At 42.8% G+C, this 21,182-nt stretch overlaps 1 protein-coding gene across 2 annotated transcripts in view; it reads left to right on the top strand.

Annotated features, from left to right (window-relative positions):
- Nucleotides 1–21,182, top strand: part of col27a1a (collagen, type XXVII, alpha 1a) — a 230,409-nt gene that overhangs the window by 83,541 nt on the left and 125,686 nt on the right. For both annotated transcript variants that reach the window (XM_031803202.1, XM_031803203.1), the window contains exons 9-16: nucleotides 2,866–2,919; nucleotides 3,629–3,673; nucleotides 6,461–6,514; nucleotides 7,310–7,354; nucleotides 12,828–12,881; nucleotides 16,033–16,077; nucleotides 18,304–18,357; nucleotides 18,714–18,758. In XM_031803202.1, coding sequence (XP_031659062.1) covers nucleotides 2,866–2,919; nucleotides 3,629–3,673; nucleotides 6,461–6,514; nucleotides 7,310–7,354; nucleotides 12,828–12,881; nucleotides 16,033–16,077; nucleotides 18,304–18,357; nucleotides 18,714–18,758 — 396 coding nt within the window. The remainder of the gene's footprint in view (nucleotides 1–2,865; nucleotides 2,920–3,628; nucleotides 3,674–6,460; nucleotides 6,515–7,309; nucleotides 7,355–12,827; nucleotides 12,882–16,032; nucleotides 16,078–18,303; nucleotides 18,358–18,713; nucleotides 18,759–21,182) is intronic.

Raw genomic sequence — 21,182 nt, 5'->3', positions numbered from 1 at the left:
GATCTAAAATGAAAAGTCATGTTTTCTATTTTTATTTTTGGTGCATCATCCAAGAAATGCAAAAGAAAGGCCATACATTGACATAGGTGACTCATTTCAGGAAACTAGGCGTATGTCCCGGGTCACCACTTCACAAGAGAACCGTTTGAACAGAAACTTTTTTTAATATCAAAATTAGTTTTTTGCCAAAAATGCCTTCTGGAATGTGCACTTTCATGTGCCTTAATAACAAACTTCTATACCACCTGTAAATGCGAATATTATTTTTTTACGAGCCTAGTTAGTTTGGCCATGGAAAAAGCCAGCAACCTCCCTGCTAGCCATGATTGGCTGAGATAATGTGTGGGCTGGACATGCCGAGAAATGAGTTTGGATTGGTCTGCCATATAGCATGCTTCTGTCTATTTGAGCTGGTTAGTATGTGTACGTAATCCTGTCTAACGCGGCTTTCTCAAGTGTCAGTTGTGCAGAGGTGAGGACGGAGTCAGGCGCAGGACACAGAACTGAGTAAAATAACCTACTTTACTCTGAAAAATAAATCAGCCAAAGAAATCCACGCAGGGATCACAAACCCTAACACAACAGACTAACACAGAACCGGGAACAATCAAGCACAAAACATAATGAGAACCAGAGGGTTAAATAGGGAAATTATAATGTAATGGGAACCAGGTGTGTTCAATCAAGACATCACAAATGGAAAAAGAAACGTGGATCGGTGTCAGCTAGAAAGCCGGTGACGACGACCGCCGAACACAGCCCGAACAAGGAGAGGCACCAACTTCGGCGGAAGTCGTGACAGGCTTTAAAATAAATATATTGCTTATTAGAACTGCATAAGTGTTGCTCTCCAATTTCTGAAATCAGTGGAATTAGAGTTTGATAGCCAAGGAGAAACACCTGAAAACACCTGTCTCCGGATTACATCTTCAAACTAAGGGCAACCATGGCATCCGTGACAGGGAGAAGCGTCCATCCATGATATGTAAGATAGTCTAGCTAGCTACATTTTCAGATATTACACATTTCTAATTTTGACATAAAGACTTTTCATTTCAAGGTAAAGTGTACTGTTAGCTCACTAACGTTTGCTGGCTGACTCGCTAACTAACGTCATGCATTGGGATTCATTGTTTACCTAGCTAGCTATCTAGCTACATTTCTTAACAAAATACTCTCGTCTTAGTGTACCAGAGCTCAGAATAACTGATGCATTTTTGAACGCTCAACACCCTTTGAATATGTCCGGTGTCATTAAACATCGGCAAAAAAAATCTGTTAAAAATAATTCCGTTTTTGCCAGCAGCCGAGTTAGTCACCAACGCTCTTGATAATGTGAAAAAAAGCCTAACCAGCTCTATTAGGGCGAGTAAAATGGTCAGAGTGAGGTGTTCTCTCATTATGTGTCTGGATGTAGCTAGCCAATGTTTGCCAGTTAGCTTGGGTGCTTGACTGTAGTTGCTTTTAGAACAACCTTACTTATTGGCTGGAGCGTCCAGTGTGCACTCTGAATGCGAAACCACAGATAAATTGACAGAGCGAGTAATGTTCAGTGAGCTGTTCTCTCTCTCTCTCTTAGATGTCTGAAAATAGCTGGAAAGTTTGAACAGAACGGTTGGATCAACCATTAAATAGATAGTTGTGTAGTATCAGCAATTGTTGCTGGCATGTCATGCTTAAATTAGCTAATCTTACAAATTAGAAAATCATTAAAGTAGTTAGCAATATCAGTTGGTTTTGTGTTGCATAAGCCATCTGATTCAATGAATGATGGAACTAAGTTTGACTTTTTTCCCAAAATTGAATTTAAAGTGCTCCAAAACGTTTTACTATCAATGTTGATATCATTTATCTTTGTTTAATAGTTCTTATTTGTATGCAGTTTAGTCTTGATTTCCCAATTTGCAATACGTTTGCCAATCGGTTGTGCAGCCAGATTTATGAGAGTCAAAATCGACCTCAGGTGCATCCCGTTTCCATTGATCATCCTTGAGATGTTTCTACAACTTGATTGGAGTTGATTTGGAAAGGCAAACACATGTCTATATAAGGTCAGTTGACATTGCATGCCACAGCAAAAACCAAGCCTTGAGGTCGAAGGAATTGACCACAGAGCTTGAGAGGATCTGCGGAGAAGAATGGGAGAAACTCCCCAAATACAGGTGTGCCAAGCTTGTAGCGCCATACCCAAGAAACCTCAAGGCTGTAATCGCAGCCAAAGGTGCTTCAACAAAGTACAGAGTAAAGGTTCTGAATTTTTATGTAAATATGATATTTCAGTTTTTTTTATTTTATACATTTGCAAACATTTCTGAAAACCTGTTTAAGTCAGGGAGTCTGAATATTTTATGGGTGCACTGTATAATTACAAAACACAATCTTGTTGATATGCATTCATACATTGCTAGACCATTTATCATACACATTTGCATGTTAAAATGGTGGTTGTATCAACAATTGCATCAACTTAAATTGGATTTAAAAAAAGCATAAAATGTGATACCGAACACACATTCAATGTGTTATGAAGATTATTAGGATTGTTTGTTAATTTATGTATTGATTTAATATTTCTATGTCTACATCTCTGCAATGCTGTCGCTGACAAGGAAAATAGACTGTAAAACTACTCTGCTTCAAGCGATTCTCGCTTCGCAGACCTATTGCTTTTACTTTCGGTATAGCATGTCTCATAGATCATGTGACTCACGTTATTGAGTCGTTACGGTGACATGGCAGCTTTGGTTTAGTTTGACCGTTACACTACCTATTACTCTGCACAAGTCGCTGTCTGTCACTGGCTTACTGTAATTTTTATTAAGCTTTTCTATCTGCCTTTAACCCCACCTTCCTCCTTTCCCACAGGGGGAGCGAGGTCCAGATGGAAGCCCAGGTGCCAAAGGTTATCCTGGCAGGCAGGTGCAGTAAATCCTCTGGTGTGCTGTGACTGTTATAGTGGGGTCAGGCTTGACTGGTACAGTGGGGTCAGGCTTGACTGGTACAGTAGGGCTAGGGGTCAGATTTGACTAGTAGAGGAGGGTCAGGGGTCAGGAGGTTATGCTCATCTAGAGTAGGGTTAGAGGGTTCAGACCAGCTCTTCACTCGTGGATTAAGGAGGATTAAGTGTTAACAGGTTGTACCTGTGTAGGGGAGAGTGAATGTACTAGAGCTATGAAGCATAATTATGCGTATCACAATTCTGCACATCTACACCAAGTGCAGTACAAGAGTTGTTGTCATGTAAATCATGCCACAAAGAGTCAGTTGAAGAGCTATAGTAAATCTTCCTAAGAATAAATGTTTTGACAATAAATTAATTGACTCTTTTAACTACATACTTCAAACCCAAGTCTGCTTCAGTCACAGCTGCTTTCCTGGCATCTACTCCTAGAATGGGTTACTGTGTTTCTAGAAACTGCTACACTAGAAGAAGTCCTGTCTCTCCCTGCTGTTAATCACACACCGACTCATAAATTCCCAATTAACAGACTCAAAATATTGCACACAGACGCACGCATGCACACACACACACACACACACATAGTGTCACTGTGATAATTGGTTGGTTTTTATCTTCCCACTAATTGTGTTTAACCGTTCAACTACCTTTTCTCTGTCTTTGTCTTAGGGTTTGCCAGGTCCCATAGGAGCCATTGGGCCAAAAGGCACTCGGGTAGGTGTTCCCTCTACCCCAATTATTTTCCAGTGGAGCCTGACTTTCTTTAGCAGTGCTATAGCCTAGACATTTGAGTCATACCCATAAACACCACACTGAACGCTGTTGTCATGCCTACAGGTCGTGATTTGATCAATTCTGGAAAGCGGCTGATGTTCTTATGTTTACTGTATGTTTTTGGTTTTCAAGGGCAAACCGTCTCTGTCTATGTTTCGGCTGATCTGACCTTGACCTCTATGCATCCGGCTTGACACAGATTTTGCTACTCTCTGTTTACAGTGGATAGTGTCTCCAGTCTCCAGCAAAACATACTCGCTTGCCAAGAGTTGTTTAATCAAAGTTATTGGTTTTGTCTGCTATAACCCCCCCCCCCCACACACACACACACGTACTGTACTTCTGCCTTTTCCACATAAACAGTTGTCTAACTGTATACAGCCACCACACTCACACACACACACACTCAGTGATGTGATGTTATGTTGCGCTTCATTAAAGACCCTTTATCAGCTCCCATGGCTGTTCCAAAACTGGCCCTGCCCCCACCGGCTGGAATTTCCTGTTAGTAAAGAGGCCTTACATCCTCTCCTTCTCTCCATCAGCAACCCCCATCCCCTGATCTATCACACAACCATCCCCCTGTCCTATCTACATCCATTCCCTACCTACCTACAACTACCACCGTATCTATCCCCTACCTACAACCATAAGCTATGCATCAACCAACTTCCTCCCAACCCCTGGTTCACACATCTACCCCTTATCCCATATTTACCTTAATTCATCTACAAACTACAGGCTATAGGACTCTATTTTTGCCTAGCGTTAATGCACCCTCTTTGGTAAATTTGACTTGTAAAAGCCAGCGCTCCTCTTTTATATCAGCTTGCTTGGGCTGAGGTGGGAATGGTGATGTATTTGTGGTGTGTCCTGTAAATCCTGTGTGCCAATTTCAAGCAGCGTAACTGGTGATATTTAAGACTCACCGAAAGCTGTTCTTAGCTGTAACTCAATTGGTTATGGCATCAATTTTGCCAGCGGAGGCACACAGTAGCTTAATCAGAGACAAGATTGTGCTGATAGAGATGGCAGCTTCGCTTCAAGTCCTTAGGAAACTGTGCAGTATTTTTTCTTGCATTGTTAGTGTTATTACATACAGCCGGGAAGAACAATTGGATTTCAGAAAGACGTCAACATACCAGCACTACGACCACAAATACGACATTCCCAAAGCGTATCCTTTGCCTGCATCTCCCAGGGCATTTGAACTGATTCCAGAGGCCAACCAGAAACAACGCCGTCGGAGAAGGTGCCGGCGCGGTCTTCTAGTGAGACTTTGGATGTGCGCACACCACCCACCACTTCCGAGTATTTTACTCTAATGTCCAATAACAAAGTGAACAATTAGGGCAAGAGTTGCTTTCCAAAGAGATATCCGGGATTGTAACATACTCTGTTACACGGAGACATGGCTAGCTGGGGACATGCTGTCAGAGTCCGTACATCCAACGAGATGTTCAGTGCATCGCGCCGAAAGGAAAAAACATCTCTCTTGTAAAAAAGAAGGGCGGGGGTGTATGTTTCATGATTAACCACTCGTGGTGTAATTGTAACAACACACAAGAACTCAAGTCCTTTTGTTCACATGACCTAGAATTATTCCTCACAACCAAATGCCGACCGTATTATCTCCCAAAAGAACTCTCCTCAGTTACTGCCCTCAAACGGAGGACTCTCAGAGGGTGGTGCGGTCTGCATAACGCATCACCGGGGCAAACTACCTGCCCTCCAGGACACCTACAGCACCCAATGTCACAGGAAGGCCAAAAAGATCAAGGACAATAACCACCTGAGCCACTACCTGTTCACCCCGCTTCCATTCAGAAGGCGAGGTCAGTACAGGTGCATCAAATGTGGGACAGAGAGATTGCAAAACAGCTTCCATCTCAAGGCCATCAGATTGTTAAACAGCCACCACTAGCACAGAGAGGTGACTGCCTACCTACAGACTTGATATCATTGGCCACTTTAATAAATGTAACACTAGTCACTTAAATAATGACACTTTAAGAATGTTTACCTATCTCGCATTACTCATCTCATATGTACAGTTTATACTGTATCCTTCACTATCTTTTTATGGTGAGAATGGACATGGCCCAAATGAAATGCAATTTAATCTATTTCTGGAGAAGTACAAATATGGTTGGCTCCATGATGTTTAGAAAACATTACATTTGCGGACAGTATAACGGTGAGTGGACATTCCCCCTTTCTCTTTATATTCAATCTTTATCCAGCTCCTGTGAAAGTCTATGGAGGATTTGACACACATTCCAAAGTTAAGTTGCCTTGTCTGTATTATACACCCATGGAGAGAAATTCTGGTAACTGTATTTGCCCTATGAACCTTCAACCTTAACCCATCAGCTGTAACTTAACCAGTATCAGCACTCCACTGTCTTATAGAACACATTGCTGCTGTTGTTCCTGGTCTTGTTCTGTTTTGTTGCGTTGCGTTAAACCGCTATCAACAGGCCAGATTGGTGTCATCTTCAGAGATCCCTGGCGTGAGGGTATGTGCCCTTGGACTACATCGTGGAAGCCAGCACCATGCAGTCCATGGGCATATACACTTGCCTCATGGCTTAGTTCTTCATGGAGACCTGATCCATCAACCCTGGAACCTTCAGACCCCCAGCACTGGACTCCTCAACTCTCAAGCTATAATAGATCTACTTCGCAGTCATTGAAAATGGAATTCCTCTACCTCTCTCTCTCTAGGGCTTCATTGGAATCGCGGGCCTTTTTGGCCTACTTGGTGCTGATGGCAAAAGAGTATGTTTGTCTTTTTTTTACCTTACCGCTACACACATCAAAATACTCACTACGTCTGTAATGATTAGGGCCAGGACTTATTCCTGACCTCACCACACACTGTGTACAAGAATGGAGGCAACTCTGACTACCTGTCCCAGTGGTGACTCTGATCTTCCCTCCCTCTGTTTCCATAAGAGACAACCAGTTTCTTGTTTTGATTTAAATGTGGGAACTGCCTCCATCATGCTATCAGGCTGCATTGAGTAAGACAGTGTGGGAGTGTTGGTGATGACTCATTGTGACCCCCCTTATTGAGCCTTTGAACTGACTAAACTAATCAAGGCCTTCCTAAAGCTCAGCCTCCAAAAACACCAGACCATTACCCTACTTATCGCATGCACCAGGGGTTACGTCATGGGTGAGCCTGTAATGGACTTTCCACTATGCAGCTCCACCATACTGTAGCAGGCTAATCTTTGTTGATCACTGTGTCTGTCTGTCCTCTCTAACTTCCTCCTAATCTTCAAGGAAGACACCAATATGGGACAGAGCACGATAAAATAGCTCCAATTAGCTGGCACAGCTGTAGGTTTGTGCAGAGCAATGTAGAAGCAATAAAAGTATGCATATACATCAAGCAGTATTTACACAGAGTAGCTAAACAAAATACCAACAACAAGTAGCTTACAGTCTGTGATGGTTTGACATTAATACATCAGTGTAGTTAGTAGAATTATTCCCAGAGAGTACAATGTTGCTCTGAACTTATTGTTGTCTCTCTTTCTCTCTCTCTCTCTCTCGTTCTATTTTCAGGGCATTCTTGGGGAACCAGGGAAGAGGGGCAAGATGGGTAGGCCGGTAAAGTTGTCTCAACATACTTTATAGATCATCATTTATATGAACTGTTATGAAATGCGTTGATGTCAGCCACAGCAGACGCTGTGTTAAGACCTAACCCACAGGCTTAAGAAATCTATGGTCTCCAGAGACTGATACCGTTATGAAATGCGTTGATGTCAGCCACAGCAGACGCTGTGTTAAGACCTAACCCACAGGCTTAAGAAATCTATGGTCTCCAGAGACTGATACCGTTATGAAATGCGTTGATGTCAGCCACAGCAGACGCTGTGTTAAGACCTAACCCACAGGCTTAAGAAATCTATGGTCTCCAGAGACCGATACCGTTATGAAATGCGTTGATGTCAGCCACAGCAGACGCTGTGTTAAGACCTAACCCACAGGCTTAAGAAATCTATGGTCTCCAGAGACTGATACCGTTATGAAATGCGTTGATGTCAGCCACAGCAGACGCTGTGTTAAGACCTAACCCACAGGCTTAAGAAATCTATGGTCTCCAGAGACTGATACCGTTATGAAATGCGTTGATGTCAGCCACAGCAGACGCTGTGTTAAGACCTAACCCACAGGCTTAAGAAATCTATGGTCTCCAGAGACTGATACCGTTATGAAATGCGTTGATGTCAGCCACAGCAGACGCTGTGTTAAGACCTAACCCACAGGCTTAAGAAATCTATGGTCTCCAGAGACTGATACCGACAACACTAACAGGATATACAGTATATAGTGTCATGGAGGCTGCTGGCAATGATAGACATAGCTCAGAGCTGTGTATAGCTAATGTTAGCTTATTGAACACTCAGACCTCTTTCTCTGTCATTCGGTCCTCAAATCCTTATTTGTATTCGGTAGCGTTTTGCGGTGGGAAACAAAAGTGAGCATTCTTGTTGGACAAATTCACATTCAGCATCTCCCAGTTCAGAATTTCAAAAGGTTTTGTGACCACTGAACATGACTTGTTTCAGTGAGTCAGTGTTCTAGTTCCAGCAGGGTTCTACAATATTGTAGCCAGACCTGCTCTCTAGCTGAGAACTCCTTTGAGAGGTTTGGTGCAAAGGCCCGCAGTCACACATTTGTCTACATCATTATAAGCTTCTCTCTTTGCTATTTCCTTTGCTAATAGAAGGGTTACTCTAGGTTGAACACGTCAGATGTGCTACATGTGGGTTTTTTGGACATAATAAGAAAAGGCTTATTTGGTCACCTTTCTCTCGATGGGATCATGTAGTTTGAATACTTTAAAAAATCACCTTTATTCAACCAGGTAGGCCAGTTGAGAACAAGTTCTCATTTACAACTGCGACCTGGCCAAGTTAAAGCAACGCAGTGCAACAAAAACAACACCACAGAGTTACACATAAACAAACGTACAGTCAATAACACAATAGAAAAATATATGTACAGTGTGTGCAAATGTAGGGAGGTAGGCCATAGAGGGGAAATCATTACAATTGAACATTAACACTGGATTAACACTGGATGTGCAGATGATGATGTGCAAGTAGAGATACTAGAGTGCAAAGGAGCAAAAAAATACAAATTAAATGACTATTTAATTTAATCTGTTATTTTACCAGGTAAATTGACTGAGAACACATTCTCATTTGCAGCAATGACCTGGGGAATAATTACAGGGGAGAGGAGGGGGATGAATGAGCCAATTGTAAACTGGGGATTATTAGGTGACCGTGATGGTTTGAGGGTCAGATTGGGAATTTAGCCAGGACACCGGGGTTAACACCCCTACTCTTATGATAAGTCCCATGGGATCTTTAATGACCTCAGAGAGTCAGGACACCCATTTAACGTCCCATCCGAGAGACAGCACCATACACAGGGCAGTGGGGCATTGGGATATTTTTTAGACCAGTGGAAAGAGTACCTCCTACTGGCCCTCCAACACCACTTCCAGCAGCATCTGGTCTCCCATCCAAGGACTGACCAGGACCAACCCTGCTTAGCTTCAGAAGCAAGCCAGCAGTGGTATGCAGGGTGGTAGTATGGGGAAGAGGGAGTTGGATGGGCTATTTACAGATGTGCTGTGTACAGGTACAGTGATCGGTAAGCTGCACTGACAGCTGATGCATAAAGTTAGAGAGGGATAGATAAGGCTTCAGTGATTTTTGCAATTCATTCCAGTCATTGGCTGCAGATAACTATAAAGAAAGACGGCCAAAGGAAGTGTTGGCTTTGGAAATGAACCGTGAAATATACCTGCTGGAGCGTGTGCTACGGGTGAGTGTTGCTATGGTGACCAGTGTGCTTCGAAGGTGGGGATTTACCTAGCAAAGACTTATAGATGACCTGGCGCCAGTGGTGGGTAGTATATGGGGCTTTGGTGACAAAACGGATGGCACTGTGATGGACTACATCCAGTTTGCTGAGTAGAGTGTAGGAGGCTATTTTGTAAATGACATCTCCGAATTCAAGGATCGGTAGAATAGTCAGTTTTACGAGGGTATGTTTGGCAGCATGAGTGAAGGATGCTTTGTTGCAAAATAGGAAGCCGATTCAATTTTGAATTGGAGATGCTTAAGTCTGGCTGGAGAGTTTACAGTCTAACTAGACACCTAGGTATTTGTAGTTGTCCACATATTCTAAGACAGAACTGTCCAGAGTAGTGATACTAGTCGGGCAGGTGGGTGCGGGAACAGTCGTTTGAAGCATGCCTTTAGTTTTACTAGCAATTATAAGCAGTTGGAGGTCACGGAAGGAGTGTTGTATGGCATTGAAGCATGTTAACAGTGTCCAAAGAAGGGCCAGATGTATACAGAATGGTGTCTGTGTAAAGGTGGATCAGAGAATTAACAGCAGCTAGATCGAAGTCATTGATATATACAGAGGAAAGAGTCTGCTCGAGAATTGAACCCTGTGTCACCTCCGTGGACTGCCAGAGATCCGGACAACAGGCCCTCCAATTTGACACACTGAACTCTGTCTGAGAAGTAGTTGGTGAACCAGGCGAGGCAGTCATTTGAGAAACCAAGGCTATTGAGTCTGGCAATAGGAATGAGGTGATTGACAGAGTCGAAATCCTTGGTCAGGTCGATGAAGACGGCTGCACAGTACTGTCTTTTATTGATGGTGGTTATGATATCGTTTAGGAACTTGAGTGTGGCTGTGGTGCACCTATGACCAGCTTGGAAATGTTTGGTGATCTGTTTGTTAACTTTCAAAGATTTTAGAAAGGCAGGGCTGTAAACTCTCCTTCCAGACCCATATCAAACATCTCCAATCCAGAGTTAAATCTAGAATTGGCTTCCTATTTCGCAACAAAGCATCCTTCACTCATGCTGCCAAACATATCCTTGTAAAACTGACCATCCTACCAATCCTCGACTTTGGCGATGTCATTTACAAAATAGCCTCCAATACCCTACTCAACAAATTGGATGCAGTCTATCACAGTGCAATCCGTTTTGTCACCAAAGCCCCATATACTACCCACCATTGCGACCTGTACGCTCTCGTTGGCTGGCCCTCGCTTCATACTCGTCGCCAAACCCACTGGCTCCATGTGATCTACAAGACCCTGCTAGGTAAAGTCCCCCCTTATCTCAGCTCGCTGGTCACCATAGCATCTCCCACCTGTAGCACACGCTCCAGCAGGTATATCTCTCTAGTCACCCCCAAAACCAATTCTTTCTTTGGCCGCCTCTCCTTCCAGTTCTCTGCTGCCAATGACTGGAACGAACTACAAAAATCTCTGAAACTGGAAACACTTATCTCCCTCACTAGCTTTAAGCACCAACTGTCAGAGCAGCTCACAGATTACTGCACCTGTACATAGCCCACCTATAATTTAGCCCAAACAACTACCTCTTTCCCAACTGTATTTTATTTATTTATTTATTTTGCTCCTTTGCACCCCATTATTTGTATTTCTACTTTGCACATTCTTCCATTGCAAAACTACCATTCCAGTGTTTTACTTGCTATATTGTATTTACTTTGCCACCATGGCCTTTTTTTGCCTTTACCTCCCTTCTCACCTCATTTGCTCACATCGTATATAGACTTGTTTATACTGTATTATTGACTGTATGTTTGTTTTACTCCATGTGTAACTCTGTGTCGTTGTATCTGTCGAACTGCTTTGCTTTATCTTGGCCAGGTCGCAATTGTAAATGAGAACTTGTTCTCAACTTGCCTACCTGGTTAAATAAAGGTGAAAAAAAATAAAGGGCAGGATGGATATAGGTCTATAACAGTTTGGGTCTAGAATGTCTCCCCCTTTGAAGAGTTGGATGACCGCGGCAGCTTTCCAATCTTTGGGGATCTCAGACGATACGAAAGAGAGGTTGAACAGGCTAGTAATAGGGGTTGCAACAATTTCAGTGGATCATTTTAGAAAGAGAGGGTCCAAATTGTTTAGCCCAGCTGATTTGTAGGGATCCAGGCTTTGCAGCTCTTTCAGAACATCAGCTGTGTGGTTTTGGGTGAAGGAGAAGCTGCAACGGTGCGAGACTTGTTTCTGGAAAGGTGGATTTTTAAAAGTAGAAGCTTGAATTGTTTGGGCACAGACCTGAATAGTATGACAGAACTCTGCAGGCTATCTCTGCAGTACATTGCAACTATGTCTCCTTTGGCAGTTATATCTTGTCTGAAGATGTTATAGTTAGGGATGGACATTTCAGGAGTTCTGGTGTCCTTCCTAAGCCATGATTCAGACATGGCTTGGACATCAGGGTTGGCGTAGTGTGCTAAAGCAGTGAATAAAACAAACTTAGGCTTTTACGGTTACAGAAGTCAACAAATGAGAGCGCCTGGGGAATGGGAGTGGTGCTGGGGGCTGCAGGGCCTGGGTTAACCCCTACATCAACAGAGGAGGTGTAGGATATGGGTCGTCTAGTGCATTCGGAACAGAGAGTAAGAGGAGCAGATTTCTGGGCGCGGAATAATATATTAATGGATAATGTACAGACAAAAGGTATGGTTGGATGTGAGTACAGTGGAGGTAAACCTAGACATTGAGTGACGGTGAGAGAGGTTTTGTCTCTAGAGGCACCAGTTAAGCCAGGTGAGGTGACCACATGTTAGGGGGATGGAACAAATGGGCTATCTAAGGCATTTTGGGCAGGGCTAGGGGCTCTACAGTGAAATAAGACAATCACTAACCAAAACCGCAATAGACAAGGCATATTGGCATTAGGGAGAGGCATGTGTAACCGAGTGATAATAGGATTCAATGAGTAGCACTAGATGACTCAGGGAGCCATTCCGTTATTCAAAGTTAGCCTGGTCCCAGATCTGTATGTGCTTTAGCCAACTCCTCTGCCATCTGCTCTGACCATTGGAGCACTTGTAGGTCTGGGACCAAACTAGCAGTAGCATTCTTACTTTCTTTAAATCAGACCTGGTGATACTGTGCAGAAGTAAAAGTGTAACTACTGTGATTAGTAGAACTACTGTGCATTAGTACAAATGGATGTACCAATCGCAGATTGGCGCTTTAAAGCTGCTCTCTCTCCAGGGGTTTCCTGGAGACTTTGGTGAAAGAGGACCACCAGGACCAGACGGGGACCCAGTAAGTGACCTTTCGTGAACAAACAAGCACACACACAGCATTGGTCCATACAGTTTCTATCTAGGCATACTATATTACTTTACTCCACATCACTATGTAGGAAGATGTAAAACCTCCACAGGCACTGTCCTACATAGCACACAACCACATCCCCTCTTTCCCAGTGAAATACTTTTCTATTTATCTCATTCTCACCTCTGTAATGGAGTGGAGTCTTTAAGAGCACTTAACTCACCACACCATCCACACACACACTCCCATACACACTCTTCTACTGGCTTTTCACTCAGTGGGAATGTGGACTGTGATACTTTTCAACAATGATAAGAAAATCCTATCTGACCACAAAGGATCCAAGATATTGACTGTTTTGTTTGTAAGTACTTTTTGGACATACAGACAAGGTTTATGATATTGCATTTTTTCATTTTTTCATATTTTTGTATTATAGATTTTTATTTTCATTGGCATCAAAGGCCCTAAAAAGTGTCAGACTCCAGCCACCCTAGTCATAGACTGTTCTCTCTGCTACCTCACGGCAAGCGGTACTGGAGCGCCAAGAGGTTCCTAAATAGCTTCTACTCCCAAGCTATAACACTCCTGAACAGGTATTTAAATGGCTACCCAGACTATTTGCAGTTGGAAGCACAGAATTGTCTAGAATGTCATTGTATGCTGTAGCGTTAAGATTTCCCTTCGAACTAAGGGGTCTAGACCAAACCATGAAAAACAGCCCCAGACCATTATTACAGCTGGCACTATGCATTCAGGCAGGTAGTGTTCTCATGGCATCCGCCAAACCCAGATTAATCTGTTGGACTACCAGATGGTGAAAAGTGAAGCATCCATTGAACACGTTTCCCATACTCCAGAGTCCAATGGCGGAGAGCTTTTCACCACTGCAGCCAATTCTTGGCATTGTGCATGCTGATTTTAGGCTTTTGTGCAGCTGTCTGGCCATGGAAATCCATTTCATGAAACTCTCGACGATCAGTTCTGCAGCTCTAGAAGGGCAGAAATATGACAAACTGGCTTGTTGAAAGTCACGGAGCTCTTCAGTAAGGCCATTCTACTGCACTGCCAGTGTTTGTCTATGGAGATTGCATTGCTGTGTGCTTTATTTTAAACATCTGTCTGCAACATTTCAGGCTGAAATAGCTACATTCACTAATTTGAAGGGGTGTCCGCATCCTTTTGTGTATGTATATTGTATGCCCCAGAAATCTGGCACTGAGCCTTTTTCTAAAATGTTTTATGAGATTGGAGAAGACATTGTGAGGGATCTTATTCCATTCAGAATCTTTCCAGATCCTTGATATCTTTTGTCTGCGCTTATGGACTGCCCTCTTCAATTCAAACCACAGGTTTTCAATGGTGTTCAAGTCCGGACACTGAAATGACCATTGCAAAATGTTGATTTTGTAGTAAATGAACCTGTTTTTTGTGGATTTTGATGTGTGCTTGGGGTTATTGTCTTGCTGGAAGTTCCACTTGCAGCCAAGTTTCAGTATCCTGGCAGAGGCAACCAGGTTTTTAGCAAAAATGTCCTGGTACTTGAAGTTCATGAAGCTGCTGAACATAACAAGGGCCCCGGACACCTCATTTATCAAAGGTACATGAGCACAAAAAATACTCTTAACCTTGCGTGCTCCACAAGGCTGTTTGGCTCATCTCCTTCGCAAAGATTAATAACTTTGCATCTGTTTCTGATTAATAATCAAATAAAACCCAGAAACGAAACGTAGGCTGAAATATAATTTGTCATAGGAAAAAACACTGCATTCACATGGATTTCCATGAAGTGGGAGGTTTGGGTTTGTCACCTCATGTTTCAGCATGATGCACACCCCCATGCTCACCATACTGTACATGTCACCCATTGAGCATTTGTGTGATGCTCTGGATCGACGTGCACGACAGCATGTTCCAATTCCCAACAATATCCAGCAACTTCACACATCTATTGAGGAGTAGTGGGACAACATTCCCCAGGCCACAGCCTGATCAACTCTAATAGAAGGAGATGTTGCACTGCTTGAGGCACATGGTGGTCACACAAAGTATCTGTATACCCAGTCATATGAAATCCATAGATAAGGGCATAATTAATTTAATTAATCAACTGACAGATTTCCTTATGAACTGTAACGCAGTAAAATCTTTGAAATTGTTGCATGTTGCGTTTATACTTTTGTTCAGTATAGCTCAGTATTTGCATTATTTATTTTATACAGTCTTTTTTGCTCATCTTTATTAAGGGTGACAATAACTGTCAGGCTATTGCTATTGGAAGGTGAATGCAACAACAACCTCAGATTGGCTGATGAAAGCTGAAATAATGGCCAGATCTCCACAGATCATGTCCCTCTATCTTTTCACTTGACTTTATTTTCACTTTTCTTCTGGAAAAAGGAATTTAGCTAGTTTGAGTTTGTTGACTTCCTGCGAGGCTAGCCTCCATCTCTCCTCTCTTCAGAAAAAGAAGAGGAGAATAAAGTGATCCTTTCATCATGGGCTGCAAGGCAGGAGGAAATGGGCGCGTAGCAGAGGGGGCGAGGCAGGGGGTCAACAAACTGATCTCTGTGTCCCTCTGCAACTCTTCTCTTCTTGCATTGCCAGGGAAGATGGAACCTGGAGATAAACTGCAGCAGGACGGACAGGGGGCCTAGCTCCCAATTCACCTTCTCTCACACATGCATACACTCGCACACACACAAATGTCCCCCATCACCCCCTTCCTTAATCTTCACTAAACACTCTTGTTAAAAAAACCTTTATTTAACCAGCTAGTTAAACAACAACAACAGAGTTACACATGGAATTAACAAGCGTACAGTCAATAACACAATAGAAAAAAAGAAAGTCTATATACAGTGTGTGCAAATGCCGTGAGGTCGGCAATAAATAGGCCGTAGTAGCGAAGTAATTACAATTTAGCAGATTAACCCTGGAGCGATAAATGAGCAAATGATGATGTGCAAGTAGAGCTACTGGTGTGCAAAAGAGCAGAAAAGTAAATAAAAACAATATGGGGATGAGGTAGGTAGATCGGGTGGGCTATTTACAGATGGATCCAGCATATAACCCCAGAAACCTGTTCTCTCTCTAGCGCTCTCACAATCACACTTCCTCTTCCTTTTTCCTCTCCAAGGGTTTGCTTGGAGCCCGTGGTCCTAATGGAGTTCTTGGACTTATTGTAAGTATAAACTGTCTGTGCCTCTGTTTGCTTCTGTGTACACCATTTCTATGTTTGTTTTATTGGTTTGTGTGCACGGGTGTCAACATCCATTTCCACCCAACACTGGCTTTGAAGACCATATCTTCAAAGGCATGGAGAGCCGTTTAATGTACTGTAAGTCTTTTAATTTGTTGGATATGTTCAGAATGACTTACTGCCTGGCCCATATTTTACCACTGGGCACACACTGGTTGAATCAACGTTGTTTCCACTTTGAATTGACGTCTGTTCCCCGTGGGGTGGCTTTGTGCTGGCCACACGACACGACCCAAAGGCATCTCAGAAGCCCTGTGACAGAATGGCCTTCCCTTCCTTTATCCTGCCTGGGATCTATAAATGACACTCCAAACAGCACACAGCCCTCAATCTACACCAATCCCCCAGAGACTAACAAGGGAGCTGCTGGGTGCATCCCAATTATATTGCCTTTCTCCCCAAGTGTGCATTTGTTCACTTCCCTTCGTGGATTTGAAAGGAAATTACTGGTATATGGAAACTCCCTCAGCACCAATTTAATTCTTTCAAATTGTTGAGAAGTAGTGAACAAGTGCACAATAAAGGAGGAATGAGAGATTATTGGGGTACACACGCTGTGCCCTCGAATTCCTTTCTAATTTAGCTTTGTAAAGAGCCAGTTCCTCTAGTTTTCTCCCGCCTGCTTTGTTCCTTGCAGCCCCCCTACTCTATCCTCAGCCACCAGCAGGCCTATAATTGGAAATGCTGTGGTCCTCGAATTACAGCTCTGCCCTTAGTCTCAGTCTGACTAGGCATTCACCTGATCCTGGTGGTAAACACAGCAGCCCTTTCCTCTGCCACCAAGCCACATCTCTGTTTGCTTGTAAATATACAACTGCCATTTTTGATCCGACACCCCACCCCACCATTTGGGATCCAGTCTGTGACAGTTGCTGTGGCCCATTTGCTAGTGTTTGAATGCTCATAGGTCAACATTATCTGCAGGCCTTCAATCTAGCACAGGATTCTTTCTAATAAGACTCCTTTTTCCTTTATAATGACCATCAAAGACTTGGATTATGTCTCCAATTTGAACAAACTTGAACACACACTGGAGAGAAGGAAAGTAATATTATTCTCTTCTGGGACACCCAGTTCTGAATCCTAACTGAATGAAACTCAAAAAGCATGCATTCACACGCAGCCATACACACACATACAGATCCAGCTAACGCCATGCTCTCAAAGGCATGAAAATGTAATTAAATTAATCTCTAACCCAATACACCCCAATCTATGTCTTTGGTGCTTATACCTAGGAACGGAGGAACTAGCTGGAAGATATTCACTGTCATAAGAGTAAAACTTGACAGTGTTTTGAATTGTGAAACACTTCCTGATTTCCTTCCTCAAGGGGTGCATTCCAGGTCACCTACATTGTAATTTTTTTTGGGGGGGGTGATTCAACGTACAATTGTAAGGCAATCAGCTGTGATAGGATTGTGAGTTTTATAGCATATAGCTGAACTAACATACATTCTCAAGTTGAGTTGTTTGTTCACTCAACTTTGAATTTTAGGTTGAGTGAACATTCAATTCATCTTGAGAATTTTTTCAACATGATTTGCATATTTCCCAGTGTAAAATTAAAGTATTTATGACAATATATAACATATATCATAAGGCCTTTGAGGGCCTAGTTACTGTACACCCTAAAGCAGTGGTCTAAAAGTTGCATTATGCTGGCTTGCAAAGTAATTTGTCATTCCTATTGGAATCCAGTCAGAGTGAGGATATCCAATAATTTGACATTTTTATTATCTCTAAACTACATTGAGAATAACTGCCAGGGTAATTTACATTTGTAATTTTACACAACAAGCTTGTTGAAATTAAGCTCAATTCGAGTAGACTTTGTTGATTAAATTAACAATTGTAAGGCAACCAGCTGCAATGGGATTGTGACTTTTCTCAACATTTGGACATGTACTGTAGCAGAACAAACATACAGTGTTGCCTTCCAAAGGCAATGAATTTGTCATTTTACTCAACAAGCTTTTTCAAATTCAGCTCACTTCAAGCAGAGTTTGTTGAGTCAACACACTTTAATACATTAGCTCAAAGTCTTGTCAATTTAACTCGCATAATAACATTAGTTAAATTGGCTTTTTACAGACCAGATTATCAGGAGATTAATATGGCTTTGTGTCTCTCTCTTTCTGGCCTCAGGGTGACATGGGACCGAATGGGAAGATGGGCCTTCCAGGACCCGATGGACTGAAGGTGATCACACACACACACACACACAGGGCCTTTGCACCTACCTTACTCCTTTATAACCCCACTAGTGTAGTAGTATACTGTACATCTGGGAAAATATGAGCTTCTGCTCCTGTTAAAGTAGTGAGTTACTGTTGTCCTATCTATACTATATGGAATAATACTGTCAATTAATTAGATGTCTCTGTGTCAAACTTTAATAAACAGTTTATAGCGGTCAGTGCAATGGTTGACCAGTGCAGCTCCACAATAATATAGTGAATAATACTAAGTTACTGATTTATTGGGATGTGACAGGCCAGACAGGAAAGGGGACAGTTTGATTGGTACTAATCTCTACATGTGTGTGTTTCTTGCAGGGGGTGTCCGGCAACCCAGGAGAACCAGGACTGAAAGGTGATAAGGTGATCTGAATATTCCCGTTATTGGCCTGTGATTGAGCAGCATGTGATAGATAATGTACCCCCCCCTTGTACATAGCGTGCTCCGAAGCAGTTACTGTATAAGCCGGGCAAGGAGTTTTTCCTGACTGTAATCTGACCACGAAAAACCTCAAGGCCACTCCATTTTTTTTTTCATCTGGTCAATTCACATCACTCTGTCTTTCCTGGTCAGGACACATGGTCAGGAAGAAACCTCTGGGTCATGTTCATTAGGTCACGCAACAGAATCCTTTTTTTCCACCGAAAACTAAAATGATGAGTCCAGGTAATCCCTCCATGTTACATTAAGTTGTCTTCTGTTTAGTGCCTAATGAACACAACCCTGGCCTAGTACAAGTGAGACTTGCTGCCTTTGCTTAGCATGTAAGGTGATAAACTGATATTTTGGTAGTCACACATGCAAAATTGTTAAAACCGGCATTTTTACATAAATGTTGATTAATCTACATTGTCCTTGTAAAAATAAACTTAATAAAGTAAAGTAAATGTAGGCCATTATACAGTAAGTCAAGGAAGCCAACACTCCCCCCCTCCGTTCTCTCTTGTTCTTAATTTGGGTGGTTCGATCCCTGAATGGTGATTGGCTGACAGCCAATATACCACAGGTATGACAAAACATGTATTTTTACTGCTCTAAGTATGTTAAGGCACCTCAGGTTTGTGATATATGGACAATATACCACTGCTAAGGGCTGTGTCCAGACAATCTACATTGCGTCGTGCCTAAGAACAGCCCTTATCTGTGGTATATTGGCCATAAACCACACCCTCTCTGGCCGTATTGCTTAAACATGCCCTGGTGAACTCATCTATTGAATTGAGTGTCAGAGACATATGTATGGATGTATGGATAGATCGATGTTACTACATCCATACATTTACTCATTCGCATCAGCACCACATGGAACAGGTGTATTTTTTATATATTTGTGCTGACGTATGATGTGATGGGCAGGGTTGGGGAGTAACGGATTACATGTAATGGATTACAAAAAACGGTAACTGTAATCCGTTACGTTGCCAGCAAAATTATTGTAATCCAATTACAGATACTTTTGAAAAACTAGATTATTACTTTTAAATTCTACATCTACGGTGATACGGATATCACTTATTATTGATATCTACATAGGGCATTGATGTGAAACTGCTGCTCTCTCATTTAGCTATTTGCGCCTTAAGGAATTGGGTTGTTATGGATGGCTGTTAACAAGTCTAAATGTGTATTTGAACCCAATAATGGTTGAATTCAAGAAGTTTAAGCTACCTTTCAGTATTGTTTTTGAAACCAGTGGACAGCCAGTGAAAATGCACTCTTGCAACAGCTGCATAGTGCAGATCCCAGCCTATGGAATAACAGCTGCATAGTGCAGATCCCAGCCTATGGAATAACAGCTGCATAGTGCAGATCCCAGCCTATGGAATAACAGCTGCATAGTGCAGATCCCAGCCTATGGAATAACAGCTGCATAGTGCAGATCCCAGCCTATGGAATAACAGCTGCATAGTGCAGATCCCAGCCTATGGAATAACAGCTGCACAGTGCAGATCCCAGCCTATGGAATAACAGCTGCATAGTGCAGATCCCAGCCTATGGAATAACAGCTGCATAGTGCAGATCCCAGCCTATGGAATAACAGCTGCATAGTGCAGATCCCAGCCTATGGAATAACAGCTGCATAGTGCAGATCCCAGCCTATGGAATAACAGCTGCATAGTGCAGATCCCAGCCTATGGAATAACAGCTGCATAGTGCAGATCCCAGCCTATGGAATAACAGCTGCATAGTGCAGATCCCAGCCTATGGAATAACAGCTGCACAGTGCAGATCCCAGCCTGTGGAATAACAGCTGCATAGTGCAGATCCCAGCCTATGGAATAACAGCTGCATAGTGCAGATCCCAGCCTATAGAATAACAGCTGCATAGTGCAGATCCCAGCCTATGGAATAACAGCTGCATAGTGCAGATCCCAGCCTATGGAATAACAGCTGCATAGTGCAGATCCCAGCCTATGGAATAACAGCTGTATAGTGCAGATCCCAGCCTATGGAATAACAGCTGCATAGTGCAGATCCCAGCCTATGGAATAACAGCTGCATAGTGCAGATCCCAGCCTATGGAATAACAGCTGCATAGTGCAGATCCCAGCCTATGGAATAACAGCTGCATAGTGCGGATCCCAGCCTATAGAATAACAGCTGCATAGTGTGGATCCCAGCCTATGGAATAACAGCTGCAAAGTGCAGATCCCAGCCTATGGAATAACAGCTGCATAGTGCGGATCCCAGCCTATGGAATAACAGCTGCATAGTGCAGATCCCAGCCTATGGAATAACAGCTGCATAGTGCGGATCCCAGCCTATGGAATAACAGCTGCATAGTG

This window comes from Oncorhynchus kisutch, linkage group LG23 (genome assembly GCF_002021735.2).
Source record: "Oncorhynchus kisutch isolate 150728-3 linkage group LG23, Okis_V2, whole genome shotgun sequence".
NCBI lineage: Eukaryota > Metazoa > Chordata > Actinopteri > Salmoniformes > Salmonidae > Oncorhynchus > Oncorhynchus kisutch.
This window is presented reverse-complemented; position numbering and strand designations above follow the sequence as displayed.